The sequence below is a fragment of the Antennarius striatus genome, chromosome 19, assembly GCF_040054535.1.
Source record: "Antennarius striatus isolate MH-2024 chromosome 19, ASM4005453v1, whole genome shotgun sequence".
Lineage (NCBI taxonomy): Eukaryota > Metazoa > Chordata > Actinopteri > Lophiiformes > Antennariidae > Antennarius > Antennarius striatus.
The window spans coordinates 3,006,290-3,026,010 of record NC_090794.1 but is presented as its reverse complement, the minus strand read 5'-3'; the positions used below and the strand labels follow the sequence as shown (position 1 = coordinate 3,026,010).

Genomic DNA, 19,721 nt, shown 5'->3' with positions numbered 1-19,721 from the left:
CATTATGAAGTGATGTGTGATGGCGCTGCCTGCTGATCAGGAGGGACTCTGGGACGCCCACCAGTTGGAAACGTTTTCTTCCATCCCCGATTCCAGTTTCAAGCATCCACTGGTGAAATAACAACCCCCTGAATGGCCCCCACTGGTGTGTGTGTGTGTGGATATTATTGGATCGGAAGCGGCGGTTGCTAATGAGCGTGTTGCCACCTTCCACGGCAGCCTTTGTCATCACTATGTGGAAGCGCGTGCCAACGTGTGAAAGTGTTGAGAAGCTGTTTGGAGGGGGTTGGTGGACAACTTTCACCCACCGCCACGCTGATGATGATGATGATGTGCTTCATCAGGCTGGCAAATTCAAAGCAAAGCTTCACAAGACAAAAGAGCTGCAGAGCCGAGTGACAGCAACTCCATTACCTGTGTGACATCACTCGGCTCTCAGACCGGCTGCGGCGTTCCACAATCTGTCAAAACAAGAAAAAACCTGCGACAAAATGTTGCCTTCAGTTTCCATTTTTCGGCTAAAAATTTGCTGTAATGTTTTCTTCACGTCGACAGCGGGCCGACCCCGATAGGTGTTCCCCATTCCAGGGGCGTCCTGAAGTGTTCACGAGCCAGATGTGACGAATTCCGAGTCTAACCTTGGGGTACCTCCCGGTTGGACAAGCTGGGGTAAAACATCTTAAGAGAAGTGCCCTGAAGGCGTCCCAATCAGACGCCTGAACCAACGCAAGCAGGAAGCAGCAGCGACTCTGCCCACCCTTGAGGTCGCTACCCACAACTCCCAATCGTTGGGTTGCTCCCATTTGAACCGCAACGACAAATTTTTCACATGGAAGCGGTTTGTTACAGTCCTCCAGTGTCTTAGCGCAACTTTACAAACACCTGGTTTTATGGATTGGAAGCAGGGATCACGCTTAAGCACATTACATTACATTACATTACCTTTGGTCCTCTGAGCGAGGATCCGCTTCCACACCTGCCTGAGTATTCTGGTCAGGCTCAGCGCCAGGAATCAGGTTTATAGAGTCAGGCATGGAGATAACAGGAAGGATAAAATACAGCGCTAATAAAAGTCAAAGACTGACAGATTACCGAGTTGCTTTAAGGTGAATAGGAGCAAAAAAACCTGACAATCTAGAGTCTTTTGTCGACTTCACGAAAACCTGACGGTTCCCAAGTTTGAGCTCCTCTTCCTCGGCGGCGATGCGAGCCAGGTACCGTTGGGCAGACTTCACCTCGCCGCTGAACCAACAGAGAGAGATGATTGGAGCTGGCCGGGGCGACAATAATCAGTTCCAATGGCCCTCCATTTTTCATGAGTCAGTCAGAATTAACTCAGCTGTCCTTTACAAGATTGGAATTCCACCAGGCGATGGCGTTCCCGCTTATCTCTATATAATGTGAAATCCATCAGAGTTTGGGCACAGATGACGGTCCACGTGTTGTTGTAGTTCTTTAAAACCATCATTTTAACTAGGAGCGGATGGTTTTCAACACAGTGAGGTATTAAACGACAATGAGAGGAGCATTAACCGAATCATCAACTTGTCTCCAGCCCAAAGAAAAACAAACGTTTGACTCAAAAGTTTTTTTTTTGTGTGTGTGCTATTTTCTACTGCAAAGCGTCCAACCTCACCACGTTTTCAAAGAAACAATCTGGAGGCACAGAAGGAGGCGAGCAGTTGAAGCAAAATATAGACAGTGGGTGTGAAAATGACACCAATGACACACACAGTGGGCAACTTTGCTCAGAGGAGAGAAGTCCCGAAGGTTCCTGATCGATGGAACCGCAAAAAGACATCAAGCGATTCCTTCCTGGGACGAATCCGTTGGTAAAGGACGGACGACGAAAGCCAAAGTTGGGCCCGGTTAGTTGGGGGTAATTGTGTACCTTCATGGCACCCAGATGATGAAGCCCAACGAGTTTGGTGATCCACATTGGACTGATGGCAATGAAAGTTGCTGCAGAAAATCTAGATTTGTCGTTAAAAACCACTCATTGAATCCCCCTCCCTCCTATGCAAGAAACAAAAAAACTAGGTCCATTGATTTTGTCCCACCCCAGGAAGCGATCTCTTCATGCCGTTAAGGAAAGGAGGAAGCTATTAATACATTTATGTCAGGCCCGCTTTCCTTTCGCTGTGTGAGCAGGACTTAAAAACAGAATGTGGAAACATCGCCCGCCTGCGCTCTGAAAGCCATTAGTTCTAATGGCCTGCGCCGTGGCAGTCATTGCTGCACCGAACAAAAAAGAAAAAAAAGGGGGCAAGAGCGGCGGTGAATTCTCACATGAGCGATCGAAGAGAGGAATCCTACCGGTGAACGAACGCAAAATGTTCCGAAAAACTCATATTGTGTTTGTCTGAATTTGTGGAGGTTATGATACAAGTTTTTAGGGTCATAATGAGACCTCGGGAAGAGAAAAGTCTTGCGTTGGGAACAAACGGGTGGGCTGTCCACTCACTGGATGAGGGTTAACAGCGCAATGTGAGTTCTGGACCCAGAAATTCTACCCTGGGGGGGGGGGGGGTACCAATGGTTTAGCATCAGAAATGGACTTAAAATAGACTTGACACGAACCCTTTTTCTTAATCGACACGCATATTGAAACGATGTTCCCCTCCAGTCCCGCTACGCGCTAAAAACGCTTCCGCCAAAATTAGACCGCAAAGAAAGTCGTCTCCCGTCTCTCCATCAGCGGCGAAGTCCAATTAACGGAATAATGAACTGAACTAACGTCTCTCTTAAACGTCTGTTACAGGCCACGACGACAGTAACGCGTGTATTTTAATTAAAGTGCCCTCCAGTTAGCATGTGCGTTTATGAAGCCCACGAGGGACTCTTTCCCCCCTGAAATGCCGCATGAGCAAAGACAGCTCTTTCTCAACGTGGGGCTAAATTGGTTGAAGATTGTTGTCAGGCAGGGACGAGAAAAAAAACAACAACCCCTCCCCAACTAAAAAAAAAACAACAACTATAAAGCCATTTCTCTCCGTTTGCACACGCCATAAAACTCATCTCCGCAACTGGCGCCGCAGCTTTCCTTATGGGCGTCCAATGGAGCGTGCAGATTGGCATTGGAATTAAAGAGGGATCTGTAATGAAACTCCCAGAGCCCCGTCAGTAAGAAAGTAACGAGACAGACCATAAATAAGACACAGAGAACAAGACAGGAAAACCCATTCAGGAAGTAGGAAAGTGGGAGCAGGAAGTCCTTCGGGGCGTCAGAGGGGGAAAGAGGTGTTTTGGCGTTTATGGGGGGGCAGGATGGAGGGAATATCGAGATGAAGGACGTTAAACGTCTCCTGTCTCAAAAGTTTGAAATGTAAATTAAAGAGTTTTTTATTTAAAAAATTTTTTTTTTAAAAGACTCGCATTCACGCACTCTCTCTGAACGATTCATAAAACAAACTACATTTGAAGGCAGGAGGAAGTAACTGGAATCATTTTTAACAAAATTTTTGTAAACGCAGGTATCAAAAGATGAACTTAAGGTAACGACTTTTTTAAAAATAGATGATGCCCTTCAGGAAATGAGCACTTGAAATATGAAACGAGTCTTGATTTTTTTTTTTTTTTTTTTGGTTGGGAAACGTGCGTAATGGGGGGGTGGGTTTGAAGCGTGATTGAACGAGCAGGTGTCGCCCGCCAAGAGACGGCGGAACAGATGGTCGGGAAAAAAAAAACAACAAAAACGTCGGACCAGGAAGGAGAAAAAAGATGAGTTGGTTTTCAAGTTTATTCGATCTGTGTTTATCAAAGACAATGCCCAAGAACATAAATTATGATTTCAAAAAAACACAAAAAAAATTTAAAATAAAAGCCTTCATGATTGGGGGGAGTTTAATGTGTCATCATAGCTTTATCATTTTTAAAAGTCGTAATTTATCCTCATTTGTTTTTAAAAAGAGCTGTGTAAAAAGTAAACAAACAAACAAACAAACAAACAAACAAACACGTAGACATAAAAAAAGGAGACAAAAGTAATGGGACACTTCTCAGTGGAGTGCTTCTTCAGATGAGCTTCAGGACGGCTGTCTGTGGACTTCACCATACTTCACGTAATCTTATCACCAGGAGGAGGAATAGTTCAAAGTGCTGGAGGGGGGGGGGGGGGTCAATCCACCCCCCCATCCAATGTCACCCCCCCCACCCCCCACCCCCACCTCCGCTGGCTGCACAAACACGATTCCATCAGGAGGAAAGTCAGTAATAAAAACACACACTGCTCACTAATATCCAGGCACCGGCTCGTGATGTGCCCCCCCCCCCGCAGCTTTAACAGCCCACACAGGCACACTTGATCACACGCATCCATCCACACACACACACACACACACACACACACACAAAGTAAGACCCCTTAAAAACACTTGATAAAAGCACAATATGGTATTTTAAAAGTAATTGCACGTGTAGAGACGAGATGGAGGAAGCATGGGGAAGTGAGGGAGTAGATATGGGGTGGGGAGGGGGGGGGTATGCGGTGATTATGGCAAGAGAGGACACAGTACATTCAGTGAAAGGGTTAAAAAAAAAAACGGGGGAAAGAAAAAAGAAAAGGCAAAGATTAGAATCAAAAATCACTGGAAGGAAATGAAATAAAAATCACTTTTTACCCCTCCCCCGAAGTTTGTCTTTTTTTTTCCACCCCCCCGTCGCTCATTCAAAGCTAACACTGGGGGTGTGTCGGTCTCACCTTGGTGGTGGTGGGGGGGTCAGAGCGAGCTCGGGCGGTAGTGTACATTTGAATGGTTTTCTTTCCTTATTTAAAATCAGCGTCTACGTCTCTAAGGTGGTGCTTTAGGGAGGGGGGGCGCGGGGGCGGGGGCGGGTAGTGGTAGGTGCAAGTCTTCCACCACCTGACGTATGCGCAGTCATTTACACAGGTGCGCACACGCACACGCACGCACGCACTCACGCGTTTGACGCATTCACACGCAGTGCATTCTGGATCCCATCGCCCCCCCCCCCCCCCGCCGCCCTTCTTGGGTTACAGGCTCCTCCTCCTCTGAGCGCGTCCATCACGCTCCTCCTCTTCCTCTTCTTCATCTGTACAAAAAAAAAGCGACCTCCTTCCCCGGGGGGAATGGGAGCCGGCGTGTTTCTCCTGGCTCCTCCTCTTCTTCTTTTCTTTCGTTTCTTCTTCTTCTTGGTTTTTTTTTTAAATTTATTTTTTTTTCTACTTCCTGTGAGCGTTGAGCAGCTTGTCCGCCTCCGGGTACGTCGGGTACTTCACCGTCTCGATCTTCTCCTTCACCTTGTAGGACGGGTAGAGGCCGGTGCGGCCCAGTTTGCGGTTGACGCCCTTGGAGTAGCCGTCCCAGTGGTTGCCGGCCACGCCGATCACGTCGCCGGGCTCCAGGGGAATGTCCTCGCCGTTGCGCGGCTGGTGGGGGTAGACGGCGATCTGGTTGTGGGCGTTCTGGCCGCCGAAGTAGTAGATGTCGTCCAGGGAGTAGAAGAAGGAGGACGCGTCCGGATGCAGCATCTGCATGATCTCGTAGGCCACCCGGCAAACCTGAGACACAGACAGGATCAGTTTCAGCTCAAACCAGCCGTGATAACGAAGCTGCTGAAGCTGCAAACAGGAAGTTGAGTCGGACCTTTGAAGCGTCTCTAACAAACTGCTGATCGGAAAAAAGCGCTTGACTAACGTCGTTGTGCTGTCACAGCAAAGGGTTAACGGATGCCACGCTTTGAGGCATGTGATGAAGGCGTGACGATGACGACGTCGCCCGTCACATGCTTCTCGTGAGCAAACTGGGTCCGGTTCGGATCAACTTGTCTAAAAGCTCCAAAACCGTTTCCTTGTTACGTATCATCGGTGGACTTTTTTTTTTTGAACCGGGATGAACTCGCTATTATTATGCACTGATGCATTGTGGGAGCTGACCTGTGAGGAGAAGGTGCAAACCAGGAAATCCGTCTGAGACAGGAAGTGGATGTCCAGGATGACGCCTCTCAGCGAGTTCTCCGTGTAACGGTTGTGAAGACCCGCCGACCACGAGATGGAGTTATCGCTGATGAACTCATAGTCCGGATATCTGGGAGAGGGGGGGGGGTGAAAATTGATATTATGATTATTATGGATATCACATGCTTGAACACACACACACACACACACACACACACACACACACACACACTGACTTGGTCTTGGCCTCCTGCAGCAGCGACGGGTCGTCGGTCGCCAGGTAGACGCGTTTCTTGTCCACGTGGACGCGTCGGGCCAGGTGCTGGAACTGCTCCTCCACGTGGACCATGTACTCCTCGATGGGATGGAACGCCGCCTCCGTCCCGACTTTATCCGTCCTCCTCACGTGGACGCTGCCGGGACACAAACGGGGGACGGAAACAAGGATTTATTAAGTCCTTAAAAGAATCGTCGCCGTTGTGAAACACCGGCGTTATTTTTTCCCCCCGTCGTGACGGGCAGACGCGTTTTTCTATTTTTATTTTTGCACAGGCACGCTCAGGCCAACCCCTGAATTATAAAGAACCACATGAAATAAAGACAAAACTGGTCTCGTCTCCTCCAACACGACACAAAAGAAACGCTCGCATTGTTCCGCCAGACGGAACAGGAAGAGGCGAGCGTTTGCGTCGGCGCCGAATTAAAAAGAGTCAACGATCAACGAAACGCGTCGTGATTACGGAAAACAACCGCGGACAAATCGATGCATAAAAGAAAGCCGATGTACCGTTTAAATGTTTGAAACGTCCTGACATTGATTCTCTTCTTATTGTCCTTCAACAGACGCTACTGTAACATTGATGGGAACAGGATAATTCAGATGCTGGATTCATTATTTACATCTGAGGTTTGTCGATGGGAGAATAACGCTGGGATGTTCAAACTTTTATCACGTTGGTGTCCTCAGCGCCGCACGATAGGGGACAACACTAGAATAAAGATGGAGGATGGTACTTAGCCCCCGAAATCACCTTCTAATATTTAAAATTTGGCCCTAGATAATTCCTGAAACTCTGTTTCCTATCGCCGATAGTTATTCTGTCCTATAATCCAAAATACTGTAATCCACCCATTTTTTTTTTAACCTGCACACGTTTTTAACCGCTGTTCACTCTCAGTTGTCAATCTGGTTGAACGAGTGAAAATCTAAAGGTTAAAAAACGCGAAAGACGTTCAAAGGCATCGCCAAACAGAGAAGTCCCAACGTTTCCACGGTGATCTATACATAAATATTTGAATTTTAAGTTTTTATCAAACTTGGAACAATACAAACTTTTGCTCCGGTGTTTTATTTTTCTTTACCGCCCGTTTAGAGACTATCCGTCACCGTGAGTCGAAGCAGAGCAACCCAGCCTTTATTTCCATTCAGGAAATGGGTTGCTTGAGGTCGTGTCATGTCAACGCTGCCTCAGATTCTTAGTCCAGATGGAGATACAGGTGCAGAAAATAATCCAGAGGTTCAGGTTCATTTCCAACAGTCGCCAGTGATCAATCAGAGCCCAACGGCGACGCTGGTTGGAGAAACAGACCCTTCATTTCCTCGGCGAATGAACCCAAACCATCACAAACACGATAGACGCTAGAGGTTGGGAGTCTCGGCTACTTCTGGGCTAGCTGGCGACTGAACTGTAGCTAACGTTAATAACAGACGTGTGATATTAAAGCTCTAAAACTCCTATCATCCGTAGAACGGGAGACAAAAACCATTCTCCTGACAGATACGACCTGATTAGTCGGTTCGATCGTGACGGATAACCTCACACGTCTGCAAATGAAGGAGTCTGACTTCAACAAGATTGATGCGCGCGCAACGCTTCATGTAATAATTCCCATAACTCATTTTGACACGACGTATCCGACTGTTAAGCCACAGATTAGATTAAATTTTCCTCATCTAGATTAATTTTTCATCGCTATGTTTTTTTTTTTCTTCTCCTCATGTACCTACATTTGTTCCATTTCTGCAAGAAAAATGTCACTAATGTAGTTTATTCTAGCAGTCTCTCTCATTTTGCACCAGAAATCCTTAAAAGTTATTGTTTGGCGTTCTCTCCATCAACTTCTTTACGTTCCACTTGTACGTTATCGCCATCACTTCCCCTCGCCGTGCACATGCACTTCAATGCAACGTCAGCGCAGGACGGAAGGCAATGTATGAAAATACGGGATAAAAACTCTACGCAGCGATAAATTTCAATAATGGCTTCCCGGGTGACACCCAGAGAGAAAAAACGTGGGATATATGAGGGTATGGGGAAACACAACGCGCAGCACAGATGTGTGTTACGCTATCAGAAACAGAGAATTGTGGGTAGAGGATGTGTGCCTGGAGAACCGAGCATGAAACAAACAAAAATAAAAAATACAAAAGATATCAGAAAAATCCTGAAGCAAGAATAAACAAATGAAGACAGAGGAATGATCACAAATGAGAGGATGTGGGGGGAAAAAAAAAAGTTAGGATGAGTCGCAGGAAATAAAACAAGACCTGCAAAAAAAAAGAAGAAGAAGAAGACGAACAGAAAAGGGCGATGGGAGTCAAACAGGGCTCAGATGAAGAGACGAAAGCTGCTGCGGTGATGAGAGGCGGGAGGGGGGGGGCATCTGAGAAGGAGACGCGGGGTAAAAAAAAAAAAAAAAAAAAAAGTGAACAAGAGGAAAGGTGTAAAGAGAAAGAGGAGCGATGAAGGGCGAGGAGCTGGCGCCGAGACGAACGGCGTGTGCATCTGAGAGATATGAAGAGGATGAAAGCCTTAAACCAGGCTGATCCAGCAGCTATTACAATATAACTCTTAGCATTTGTTTTGAACTAATTCCTCTCCCAGCCGGGCGGAGTCGGCCTCGTGGGACGGAGCAGAAACTTTCGGCTAAGTCTCTGAAAGTCGTTCCTCATACTTTCCAGTGATGGCTTAACAGTCATTACGGGCATTGTCCTAAAATGACTACAGTATTTTCCGCACTATAAAGCGCACCTAAAAGCCTTAAATATTCTCAAAAACTGACAGTGTGCACTTTATAATCCACTGCTCCTTATAGTCCAGTGTAATCTGGATGGGTGGAGTTTACTCCCCGACAAGCAAACACCCAACAAAATGTCCCTGACACGTTTTTTTTAATTTTATTTTACCGAGGAGCTGCTATTTAAAGCACCGGCACACAATCCAGGCGAGGGGTGGCCCTCGCGGGAGCTCCGGCGCCGCATCGCCGATGAGTCCTTTTCCAATTATGCAGAAGTTTGGAGCCGTGAGAGCAGAGAGAGAGAGAGTCTCTGGAGACGGCACAGTGCTGAGTAGGCACAATCACACCCCAGGCGATATCAAAAAGACCCAAATCGGACCGAATGGCGGCGGATTCGGAACGCCGGGTGTCATTTCATCTCCAAGGTTTATGGAGGAATTACATCCGCTGTAGGTGGAAATCTTCGTATCAACTCTGTCAGTGGGGGGGGGGACTAAAAAGATGTAGCAACGGCAGAACAGTCACAAACAGCATTTCTATCTATTGTGTCACATAAAACGTGGTCGTATAATTTTCACACACATAATTTTCTTTTCGTGGTTCATCGACGCCGAGGTCAAACAAGGACGTTTCAAAGATGTTCAAAACGGGAGGAGGGAGATGGTCGAACGTAATTCCTGCCACTGGAATTTAAGCGTCTTTAGCTCCACGGATACTTGTTTTCCAAGAGTCTTCCAAAGCTGAATAAAGTTGTGTGTGTGTGTGTGGGGGGGGGTGGGGGGGGTTAACCCCCGACGAAACACTTCCATCAAATGAAGTTACTCTTAATGCTTTTGTATTAACCTCCTATTAACCTCAAGCAAAGCGGCGTTTGTTCTCCCCCAGCGCCCCTCTGGCTTTCCTCTATTCTCCTCTTCCCATGCCTTCTATTTGCTCTGACTGTGAAGCACTGTAAACGTAATTGCAGAGATATGCTACAGCAACAAAGTCATTATTATTGAAGTGTTTATAAGCATAGAAAAGAGAGAAGACAAGGACACACACACACACACACACACACACGCAGCGCGGCGAGGCGAGGCGCGATAGCAGTGTCCTTACCCGATAATGGGGTGTTTGAAGCCCAGCTTGGCGGTGGTCTGCTGTATCTCCTTCTCCAGCCATGCCTGGGGGCGCACCAGGTACTTGACGAACTGCGACACCCACCAGACGGAGGGGTCGCCGTGGAGACGGTGAAGACGCGGCGCCAGGTCCTCGGGTATGGCCAGAGGGAGGTAGGGCGGTCGAGGGTGCAGGCTGTCCACTATGGGGAGCTCCACCACCTGGACGTCCTTATCGTGGGCCTCGCCTGGGCGATCCGGCGTGTCGGGACACAAAGATAACTCAGTAAGATAACGGGAACAATCTCCTGTTGTAATCAAGGGCACGATAAAGAAAAACACGTGTTCACGTTATGAAATAATCTAGCGTGTGAGCCTGGACGGAAGAACGCGGCGCCTGGAGTCGTTCAAAAAAGAAAAAACTGGGTTACGTTTTCCTTGTGGGGCTTCAGTTGGTTTCTGAGTCTTTTTTCTTTTTTTTTCCCCCCTCGCCGTTAAAACTCTCTGTCCTCTTTTGAAACAAGGTTCTCATGAAGATCTCAGAAACACTCTTATTCTGTCAGGTCTTTTAGCTACGTTGTCTTATAAAAAGAAACGGCGTGGGAGCACTTCCGGAAATGACCACAAACCACAAAACCGATGGAGGCGGAGAGCGGCGACGGAATCCGACAATGTTCAGAGGAGTCGGCGGTGATGTCGCCGCCCTCCGTCTCTCCTTCAAATCCTCTACTTTTGTAGTAATTTGATTTTTTTTCCCATCACAGACGACAAAAAAAAAACGGGATAAAAACACGAATCCAGGTGGACGCTGAGGCTCCAGGCAGATCCCGTTTGACGGACACGTGTTCTAAAGGTGCGGTCCGACCTGTGATGTTTCAGCATCACGGTGTTTTACGCACTATAAGGCTGTAATTATTAATTATTAATGAATCGTATTCCATTATCTTCCATTTAAACCATGAATTCAAACCTCAACACTTCTCCAGCTTTTGGTAACTGATGTCTCTCTCTCTCTCTTCCCGTGTGTGTGTGTGTGTGTGTGTGTGTGTGTGAGTTCTGGCGTTGGCCCTTCCAGGTGGGGTCCTGCTTGGCCGACGCCCCCGGGCAGAAGGTTGAACATTGACTAATTATGAAAGTCACCTCCGTGGGCAGTCCCAACGCACCGGAAGACCCCGACATGTATCACCACCAACCGATGAAGGCGAGCGTAACGAGCACCTGTGTGCGTGCACGCTGATAGAAAACACACACACACACACACACACACATGGAAGCCTGCAATCAGCGCGATCGTGCACAAGTACGACACTGATGCCTGTGATGTCAGGACTGAAGTGGGTCCTCCAGCCGCCCTAGACCGGCCCCGCGTACAGCTGCAAACGACACACTCCCAAATAAACGGCGTAACGACTCATTAAAAACGGCTTTTCATGGAGAGGGTGCATGAAAAAAACAACAACAACAACAGCACACACACGTTAGAAACAACACACGGCAGAAACAGAAGCTGTGTGTGTTCATGTGTGTGTGTGTTCATGTGTGTGTGTGTGTGTGCCGGAGCATGAACTGAATATAAATTGGAAGAAGCATTAAATATTAAACACAAAAACTATTCCCAGGCTTGTCTTTCCTTTTATAACAACATTGGCATGATTCCTATAAGGGGAAACAGGCATGTTTTTTTTTTTTTTAAGCCTTGGCACACACACACACACACACACACACACACACACACACACACACACACACACACGTACGGATACGCGATACGTTTTTCCACCCACAGCTCCTTAATTAGATCACAAAGCTCTTTTTAAATTTCATCACAGATTCGAAAAGCTTGTGTGCAAGATTGTTCGTGTGAATCATAAAAGTACACAAGACGACATTGGACCTGCATTTCCTAGACTGTATTTTTTATTTTTATTTTTTTTGAAGCCTGTGATGTATTCAGAACCTAATAAATGTTTCATGTGATTAACCCAGACGATGAAACCTGAGAAGCGAGAGTGACACCATCCAGGCTGCAAACGCTGAAGCTCCTCGATTCATAATAGATCTGAGACGGCTGTTTATGAACTTGGAGAACTGTTGTTCTCGTCTTTGCATGCTGGGGGAACATTATGTTTCTCCCGCTGCTCTGTGACTCGCTCGTAAGGCAGTAATATCTCCGCCGAGAAGCTCAAAGGAATAGTCTCTCTTTGGCAAATTAGCTCTTTGATCAATGAGCCATTGTTCCAAAAAAGAAGACTGGTTTTCCCCCCCTTTTGTGTTGCGCCAGGCCAGCGAAGACGGTGGTAAAGCCGTCCTCACGCCGCCCACCGAACATCAAAGTTGTAGTAAAACAGCGAGATGCACCGGTGGGCTAAATACACAGCAGGGTTGGGCTATTCCAAACTCATTACTTTCCTTTAGTGCTCACAAAAGTGTGTCTGCAGAGACCAGAAACTAAAAACTGTATCGCTAAAAATGGCAAAAATGAACGTCTGTTCACATTTTTGGGGTTTGAAATACTTCAGTTAGATGCAGAACTTTATTGATACGTCCAGGAACGGGGCGCAGAACGGTCCTAGTCGATAACAGAAAACGTCACGCGTCTGGACTTCGATCATCAAGAGGTCAGACCGGCGACTTTTTCCTTCAACATAGAAATAAATCGTGTCGTAAAACCCCCAATAAAACTCAAACAGGAAATGAGTTTACCGTGTCATCTGTTAGCGCCGCTTACAAACTAGAATTACAGCTTTGGTCACATGATGCTGCTGGTTGCGGATTGCAAAGCTTCAAGTAGAGTAGCTGTTAGCCGCAAAAGCTAAAATATAGATGCTGTCTGCACGTTTGATGAGCGCGCTGCAAAAGATCTCTGCCCTCCAGGAAATGTTCAAATCCCTTCATCGTACGAAGTCCTCGAGCGAGGGGAGATAAGCGTAAATAACGGGTTAATAAAAAAAACAAAAAAACAAGTAATAAAAGGTGAATCTGCAACGTTTGCAAGCTTTACTGGCTTTAAAGCGTTGAAGTAATCAGTTCACTGGATCCAAACACCCTGATTAACGACACGCTAAATGTGCGGCTAGATATTAACCTGAGGATTTAGCTTCCCTTTGTGTTCCATTTGCCCGGAGGAACAGTCTCTCTATCAGACAGGAAGTACCCGTCGGGCTAGCATTAGCTGTTAGCTGCATCGGTCAACGGAAAATATTGCAAAATCAAGATTTTGTGCATGAATTCTGAATTCTAAAAAGAAGGGAGGCGGAGGGAGGTGTTAGCTGTTAGCCGGTTGAGAGCAATCTGATGGCATGTATGGATCTATAGGAGCCTGTTTCCCAGACAGACACCAGAGACAGGAAATAGATAGCGGAAAAGGACACATGAAAGGCAGGAGAATAGGAGCAGGCAGGCACCGGGGGGAGGGTGGGGGTGGGGGGGGGGCAGTAGATAAGAAGGGGAGAGCCCCGGAGAGAAGGAGTCAAATGAAGCGATAGGTGAAAAAATGAAGGCCTGAAAGGAAGCAGCGATGAGGACGAGGAGGCAATGATGATGGAATTGATTTAGTGGTGAAGGGGGGGGGGGGACCGTCCCGGAGTGAAACCTCACAATGTCTTTGTTTACAAGTGCTCTCGTTTGCCAGCGCCGGGGCAGACAAACGCTTTAACTGTAGGACTATCAATTCATTAACGTCGCCACGACGACTCAATTATCAATTTGCTACCTTTGCCAGAGTACAAAGACACCCCCCTCCCCAGCCCCCCCCATGAGGTCATCTGTCGTCGGTTTAAGGAGCTCTCCAGGCGAGCCGTCGTTTCTGCCGATTAGGCAAACGAGAGCTTTTCACGTCAAACCGGACCGCCTCGGGCGACGCCGAAACGACATTCAAGCAGGCTTTTTACAGGAGGGGGGTTTTCTGCAGCATCAGACAGGAGCACATTTTGAGTTTATCACACAGGCATCATCCCTGACCTCCAAAGCGACAGCCCCGAGGCCTTGGGGGGTGTCTGCTACCTGTATATCACACAGGCTTGCTGCGTCTGCTGCAGACGGTGGGTTTTTTTGACGGGGGCGTTTACCGGCGAAAAATATGAAATATGTACCCGGAGACGGGGTTCGAATGTTAACCGCAATAGTTCCATTCGGATTAAATATTGATGTTTAAGTGAATTTTTGTGGGGGAAATGTTTACGTTGCACCAGACGGACTTTCAAAGCGGAAAAAGCGGTTTATGCAACACGCCGCCTGAGGGGGAAACGCTCGCCGTCGTCCTCGGTGCGTTTGCTATAATCGCTGAAATTAACTTGTGTGTTTTTTTTGTTTTTTTTGTGCGTGTGTGTGTGTGTGTGTGTGTGGATAGGTCAAAAGATAAATAATATGAGTTGTCTCTTTGAAAATCATCCGGGGGCGATGGGGGTACCCACCTGACCAGTGTCCAGTGGTGGCCCCCGATCGGTCGGTGCAGGTGTTACTGACGGGCAGGAAGACGGTCTCCCAGCCGGTGGGGGCGTAGCGCCAGTTGTGTGACTCCAGGATGAGCGTTCGCTGGGTGCCGTACGCGATCATGAAGCAGTAGACGACGTGATGGAGCTGGCAGCCGTAACCACAACCTTTATTGATGTTGCACACCAGCTTTCTGGCCTTACTGCAGTCTGGGGGGTTCTGGGAAGAGGAGGAGGAGGAAATGTTTCAACATCTTTTATTGCTTGACCTTCTTCTTGTATCTCTCCCAGCCCAGCTTGCTGACTTGTAATAACACAGGGGATGATAGCGGTTTTCTTTCCTTCCCTTGCCCGCTCCGTCTCATACTTCAATTCAGTCTAATTTTACATCCGTTTGCTTTTCTATACCTGCAGGATTTCTTCTCTGTTCACGGGGAAGCTTGACAATTTCTCTGCAATCCGTCAAGTTCTGCCTGTTTTTCTACACCCTTCTTATTTTGACCAGATGAACGCCGGGGTTTTCTAGATTTTACGGGAGCAGGCTTTGTCTGAGGAGTCAAAGCCTGACATAGTTTCTTTCCACTTTTGTCCAAAAAACAAGACAGATAAACGAGTTACATCACACCAGGTGACATCGGCGCTCGCGTTCAGCCCACTTAGCCCACATACCCCCCCACCCCCACCCCACCCCCTTCGCTCGCTATATCTGTGGGGTAAACACTCTTAGCTTAGCGGTCTTAGCTTTACCCAGAAGTCAACTAAAAACAGGATTTGAAGCTTCTGATTTCCAGCAGGAACAAACAACAGAAATACAAAGAGTGTCAAACGTGGAGTTTGCTGTTAGAAATAAAAAATATTGAACATCATCAGTTTTATCCTCTTCTTTAACCTCACTCTATTCTTTCACTTTTACCGCCCTCCCTTTTTTGGCTTCTTGTCCTTCCCTTGATTTCCTTTCCTCTCCGATGTTCTAGTCTCATGAAGTTTCTTCATTAATGTACAATCAGAAGGAAATAAATCCAAATGAGAGCCACTGATAGGGAGAGGAAGGATTTCTCTTGTCACAAACAACAACAACACAACCACAACAGAGTGACAAACGCCGTGTTGTCCACGCGTCAGTCGGTTTGGAGCGGCGACGCCGCCGCCGCCGCCTTCACGCCAAAGCGGCTGGCTTCCTCAAACTGCAATCACCAGCTGATGGGAGTGTTTTCCTCATTAGCGCAGCTGCAGCTGTGGACGGTTGACGGTAATCAGGGCGAGCGGCGCCCACCCGGCTAACGCCGCCTATCACACGCTAGCAGGAGACGAGGAGGATGAAGGAAGGGGAGGCGAAACGGGGAAGAGGCGAGGGGATTAAAAAAAACCAAAAGGAAACAAGTGGGGATGAAATGAGAAAGAGGACAGGAGGTGTTTCATTCTGTCGGTTCATTACAGTCCCATAGGTGGACGCTCAAACACTCTACTAATCATCTGCAGCGGCGTTCGGACAAAAAAAAAAAAGAGTACAAACTAGGTTTCACGCGATAGAATCAGGGATTCGATGAGAAGGAGAAGAGACTCGGGTTCAAAGATCACATCCGCTCCGTCTGCTAAGTGGCGTTTTTTAAACGATACGCGATTTGAGCGTGAAATACGGAGACAATCACTCCGAGGTGATATTGTTTACGTGGTTCTGCGAACAGCTGGATGTGAGGAGGAAATATGTAAAGCCGGGGTAATTATCTGGCGTTTATGTCCACATTTAAGGGAACATAACGGGAGATGAGAGGGAGGCTTAAGTGCGGCTTTGCGCAGGTGAATGTCTGCCGACGCCGACGCCAGCTCCTTTACGTTTGGCTTTTTTTTTTTCTAGCGAGTGCTTTTAGAGGAAACAACCACCTGTAGCGCACGAGCTGTGACACCTGGGTAGTTAGCGCGGGCATTAGCATCCGTAATGACGACGAGCTCCAGCGACATGGAGCTGGAAAAAAAAATCGTCATTATTAAAGCCAAGCAGGAAATTATATAAAAAATATTACATCCAATCCAATTTTTGTGTCATTTACCGCTGGCAATATTCTCAGCATTATACTATTTATTGTTTGGCGCTTAATAAAGTCTTATATTTTATTGTTATTTGCTGACATTCCATTCACACCTGAGGCTGAATTTATTCATCGGACGCCTGGACGCCAAGCCTCACATTTCACACGACGTCGGAGGAGGAGAGGCGTTGGAGTCCACGTCCGTTCTGTCAGAACATAATGTCTCCTGTTTTCTTTATTAAAAACAATGTGATGGATGCACCCGCTCCATTATTTCTTTTCTTTTTTTTTTTGGTTGCGCTGCAAACAGAAAAATCCAAACCACAGATGCAAACACTGACCTCACAGCCACCTGCGATTTGTTTTTTTTTTTTTTTTTAAATTGGACGGTGATTTTGGATCTCGGTGGTCACCTGGAGCCGTTTCTGCGTCCGACCTGTGGACGAGTCTCATCTGTCATCTGTCTGTGATTTCCAGGCATTTTGTTGTTAAAGCTTTTAAAAGCAGAAGCTGGAACGCACGTCCAGATGGAGCAGATGTGGATCCGGAGGTAGTTAAACCGGGAATGAAGGGACGGAGACAGCAGGACAGGACGGTGTGTGTGTGTGTGTGTGTGTGTGTGTGTGTGTGTGTGTGTGTGTGCGTTTAGACGCGAGAGACAGGAACACACACATGTGGGAAAGCTCATCGTGCCAGTCTTGTGGTTGAGCGTGTGTGTGTGTGTGTGTGTGTGTGTGTGTGTGTGTGTGTGTGTTTGTGTGTGTGTGTGTGAATCCATCTGTATGTGCGGGTGATGAATTAGTGATGGCAGCGGGTGGAGCGGCGCGATCCCTCAGCGGCGATGACAGCAGCTGTTAGCGGCGCCGTCTCCACCCATCCAGACCGACTGGGTCCTCTTCATCAAACACACCGGCTCATTAATGGTGTGTGTGTGTGTGGGGGGGGGGGGGGGGCACTCCGGTACTGCGCCACCCCAGAACCCAACCACACTAGAGCTACCTAGTGGATTTGTGTCTCTCTAAAGACGAACAAATCTGCGTTGGCATCTCCGTCCCGTGAACTATTTTACATTTCTGCACATGCCCTCCAACCAATCTGCCATGTTTGTGCGTCTACATGCGTTTCTGACACGTGTGTGTGTATGTGTGTGTGTGTGTGTGTGTTTCACTAAAATGCTGACAACACCAACCCTGCCTGTCAAGATCTGACTGCCGCTAAAACGCTGCTATCACGCCGCTCACCTGCTGCTCTAAAAGGAAACCGACGCTGACAGTTACGGATCGGGCAAAACGAGACAAGCAGGTGTGAAAGATGTCCTGAAAAAAAAAAAAAAAGACGGACGCACATTTAAAAGTGTGTGTGTGTGTGGCAACATAGTAGGTGTATTCATACGTAGGGCCAGAGAGGGAGGCGATCGGAGGCGAGTCGGGGGATACCTGTAGGTAGGTGATTCTGTTCTGGACCAGGTCCGACAGGTCTTTAGCTTCCTTCGTTCTCCACTCGCCCACTCCATCCGCCTGGCTGAGGTAGTACAGATCCGTCATGATGGACCTGCAGACACAAAAGGTTCACTTTACTCACTGAAACTAGAAAGGCGCTAAGAGACTACTTATTTTTTTATTATTTCAGGGCAAACACAAAAGTTCAAAGCTTTATCATCTCTGTATCTACCTCTGCAATCATTCTATTTTAGTAAACTTTATAACCCACCAACAAGCAGATCTAATCTGAATCTATAACACAACAGATCCCCCACAGGATTGTGATATTACACTTTTTGCGGTGTAGTTTTATGTCTTATGCATTTAAAACAACTCCGGAACCAAAAGGGGGGGAGAAGCGATTCGGTGAATCGAATACGAAGACCGGGATAAGACGCGATGGGATGGAGATGATCCCAGCTGATTGTGGGTAAGGAGGTCAGGTTCACCCCTGGACGAGTCGCCCGCGCGAAACCTTAATAAAATCCTTAAATAACGCCTTGAGATCATCTGGAAACGGACAAATCTGAAGATGAAACGACCTCTTTAGGAGAGACAATCAAGAGTCGGAGCTCCATCCTTTACTTTTATGTGTCTTATAATCACACAGGAGGATATTCTCCTGAATTCCAGGTCACATCTTAACAGTCTTACCACATCTCTAACAGGCTGGAGCTGCATAACCTTTTCACATACTGTAAATAACATCTCCCCGCTCACAGGCGAAAGACAATATCCAGCTCAGTGGCATCACCATGTGAGTGTGAACGCATCGGGCACGACGTGACAAGATGATGAAACATTACGACCTTATGTCCTTAACCACCAAATCAACAACTCCATCATGCTTTTGCGGTTTTATTCCCATGGCAACCGTTTATAATGTTTAGCAAGGACTTCAAAGTCACGATGCGATTAAAAGGGCAACTTGTTGGGGAACTTGGAAACAAAGCTCTGTTTCTACAAATAGTGTGTGTGAAAGGTAGAGGAGAAAACCCAAGAATAAACACCATCAAAGGCTTTCAGGCATTCTTGACCACACATTCAAATACATAAAATGCATGTATAAACATTTCATTCACGGCATTTGCTGTCAAAGTTCATTCTAACGCATAAGGTGAAGGACTGACATGTTTCTTTAGATGTATAGTTACAAAATAAGAATGTCAACAATAATAATAATAATAATCATTATATTTCAAACCAGGGAGCGACAACTGTGTGAATAAATCCAATTTTTTTACGCTATGTGATAATTATCTGCCAGAAAGTCGATGCTTACACTCATTAGGGAGATTAATGAAGTCTGGATTCCGGTGGTGGTGGCGGCGGCTGATGACGCTGACAAGACTATGAGGTTGCTGACTGCAGTAGCTTCCGAAAATAGATAGTAAAAACAAATCTACACCTGCAGACCTCTAAATGAACGCCAACATGCGATCCCATTGGCTGCTCGGATCACTTCCACGCGTTACCGAGGTTTTGGGATAGTTGCGGAAAAAAAGTTAAACAACACGGCCTTTCTGACGGTTTAAGCTTCTCCTCTGGATTAAGTCTGCCATCTGTAAGCCTCTGACGGGGAATCTGTGTTCACGTCTCGCTGCCAAATCGTGACCATCCACTTAAAACAGGCCTAAGAGCTCTGATATACGCGGCTAAGGGCAGACGCAAACACATCACAAACACACACATTTGTGCAAGCTTAATTTATTACTCACTTCTTTGACCCAAATCAGTCAGATCCTGTG

The 19,721-nt window shown here is 47.1% G+C and overlaps 1 protein-coding gene across 4 annotated transcripts in view; it reads right to left on the bottom strand.

Moving 5' to 3' along the window:
- Positions 1-3,721: 3,721 nt before the first annotated feature.
- Positions 3,722-19,721, bottom strand: part of fut8b (fucosyltransferase 8b (alpha (1,6) fucosyltransferase)) — a 62,738-nt gene continuing 46,738 nt past the window's right edge. For all 4 annotated transcript variants that reach the window (XM_068342587.1, XM_068342588.1, XM_068342589.1 and 1 more), the window contains 6 exons: positions 17,929-18,043; positions 14,448-14,685; positions 10,037-10,283; positions 6,154-6,330; positions 5,897-6,047; positions 3,722-5,521 (listed from right to left, as the gene is read on the bottom strand). In XM_068342587.1, coding sequence (XP_068198688.1) covers positions 5,183-5,521; positions 5,897-6,047; positions 6,154-6,330; positions 10,037-10,283; positions 14,448-14,685; positions 17,929-18,043 — 1,267 coding nt within the window. In that variant the 3' untranslated portion in view covers positions 3,722-5,182. The remainder of the gene's footprint in view (positions 5,522-5,896; positions 6,048-6,153; positions 6,331-10,036; positions 10,284-14,447; positions 14,686-17,928; positions 18,044-19,721) is intronic.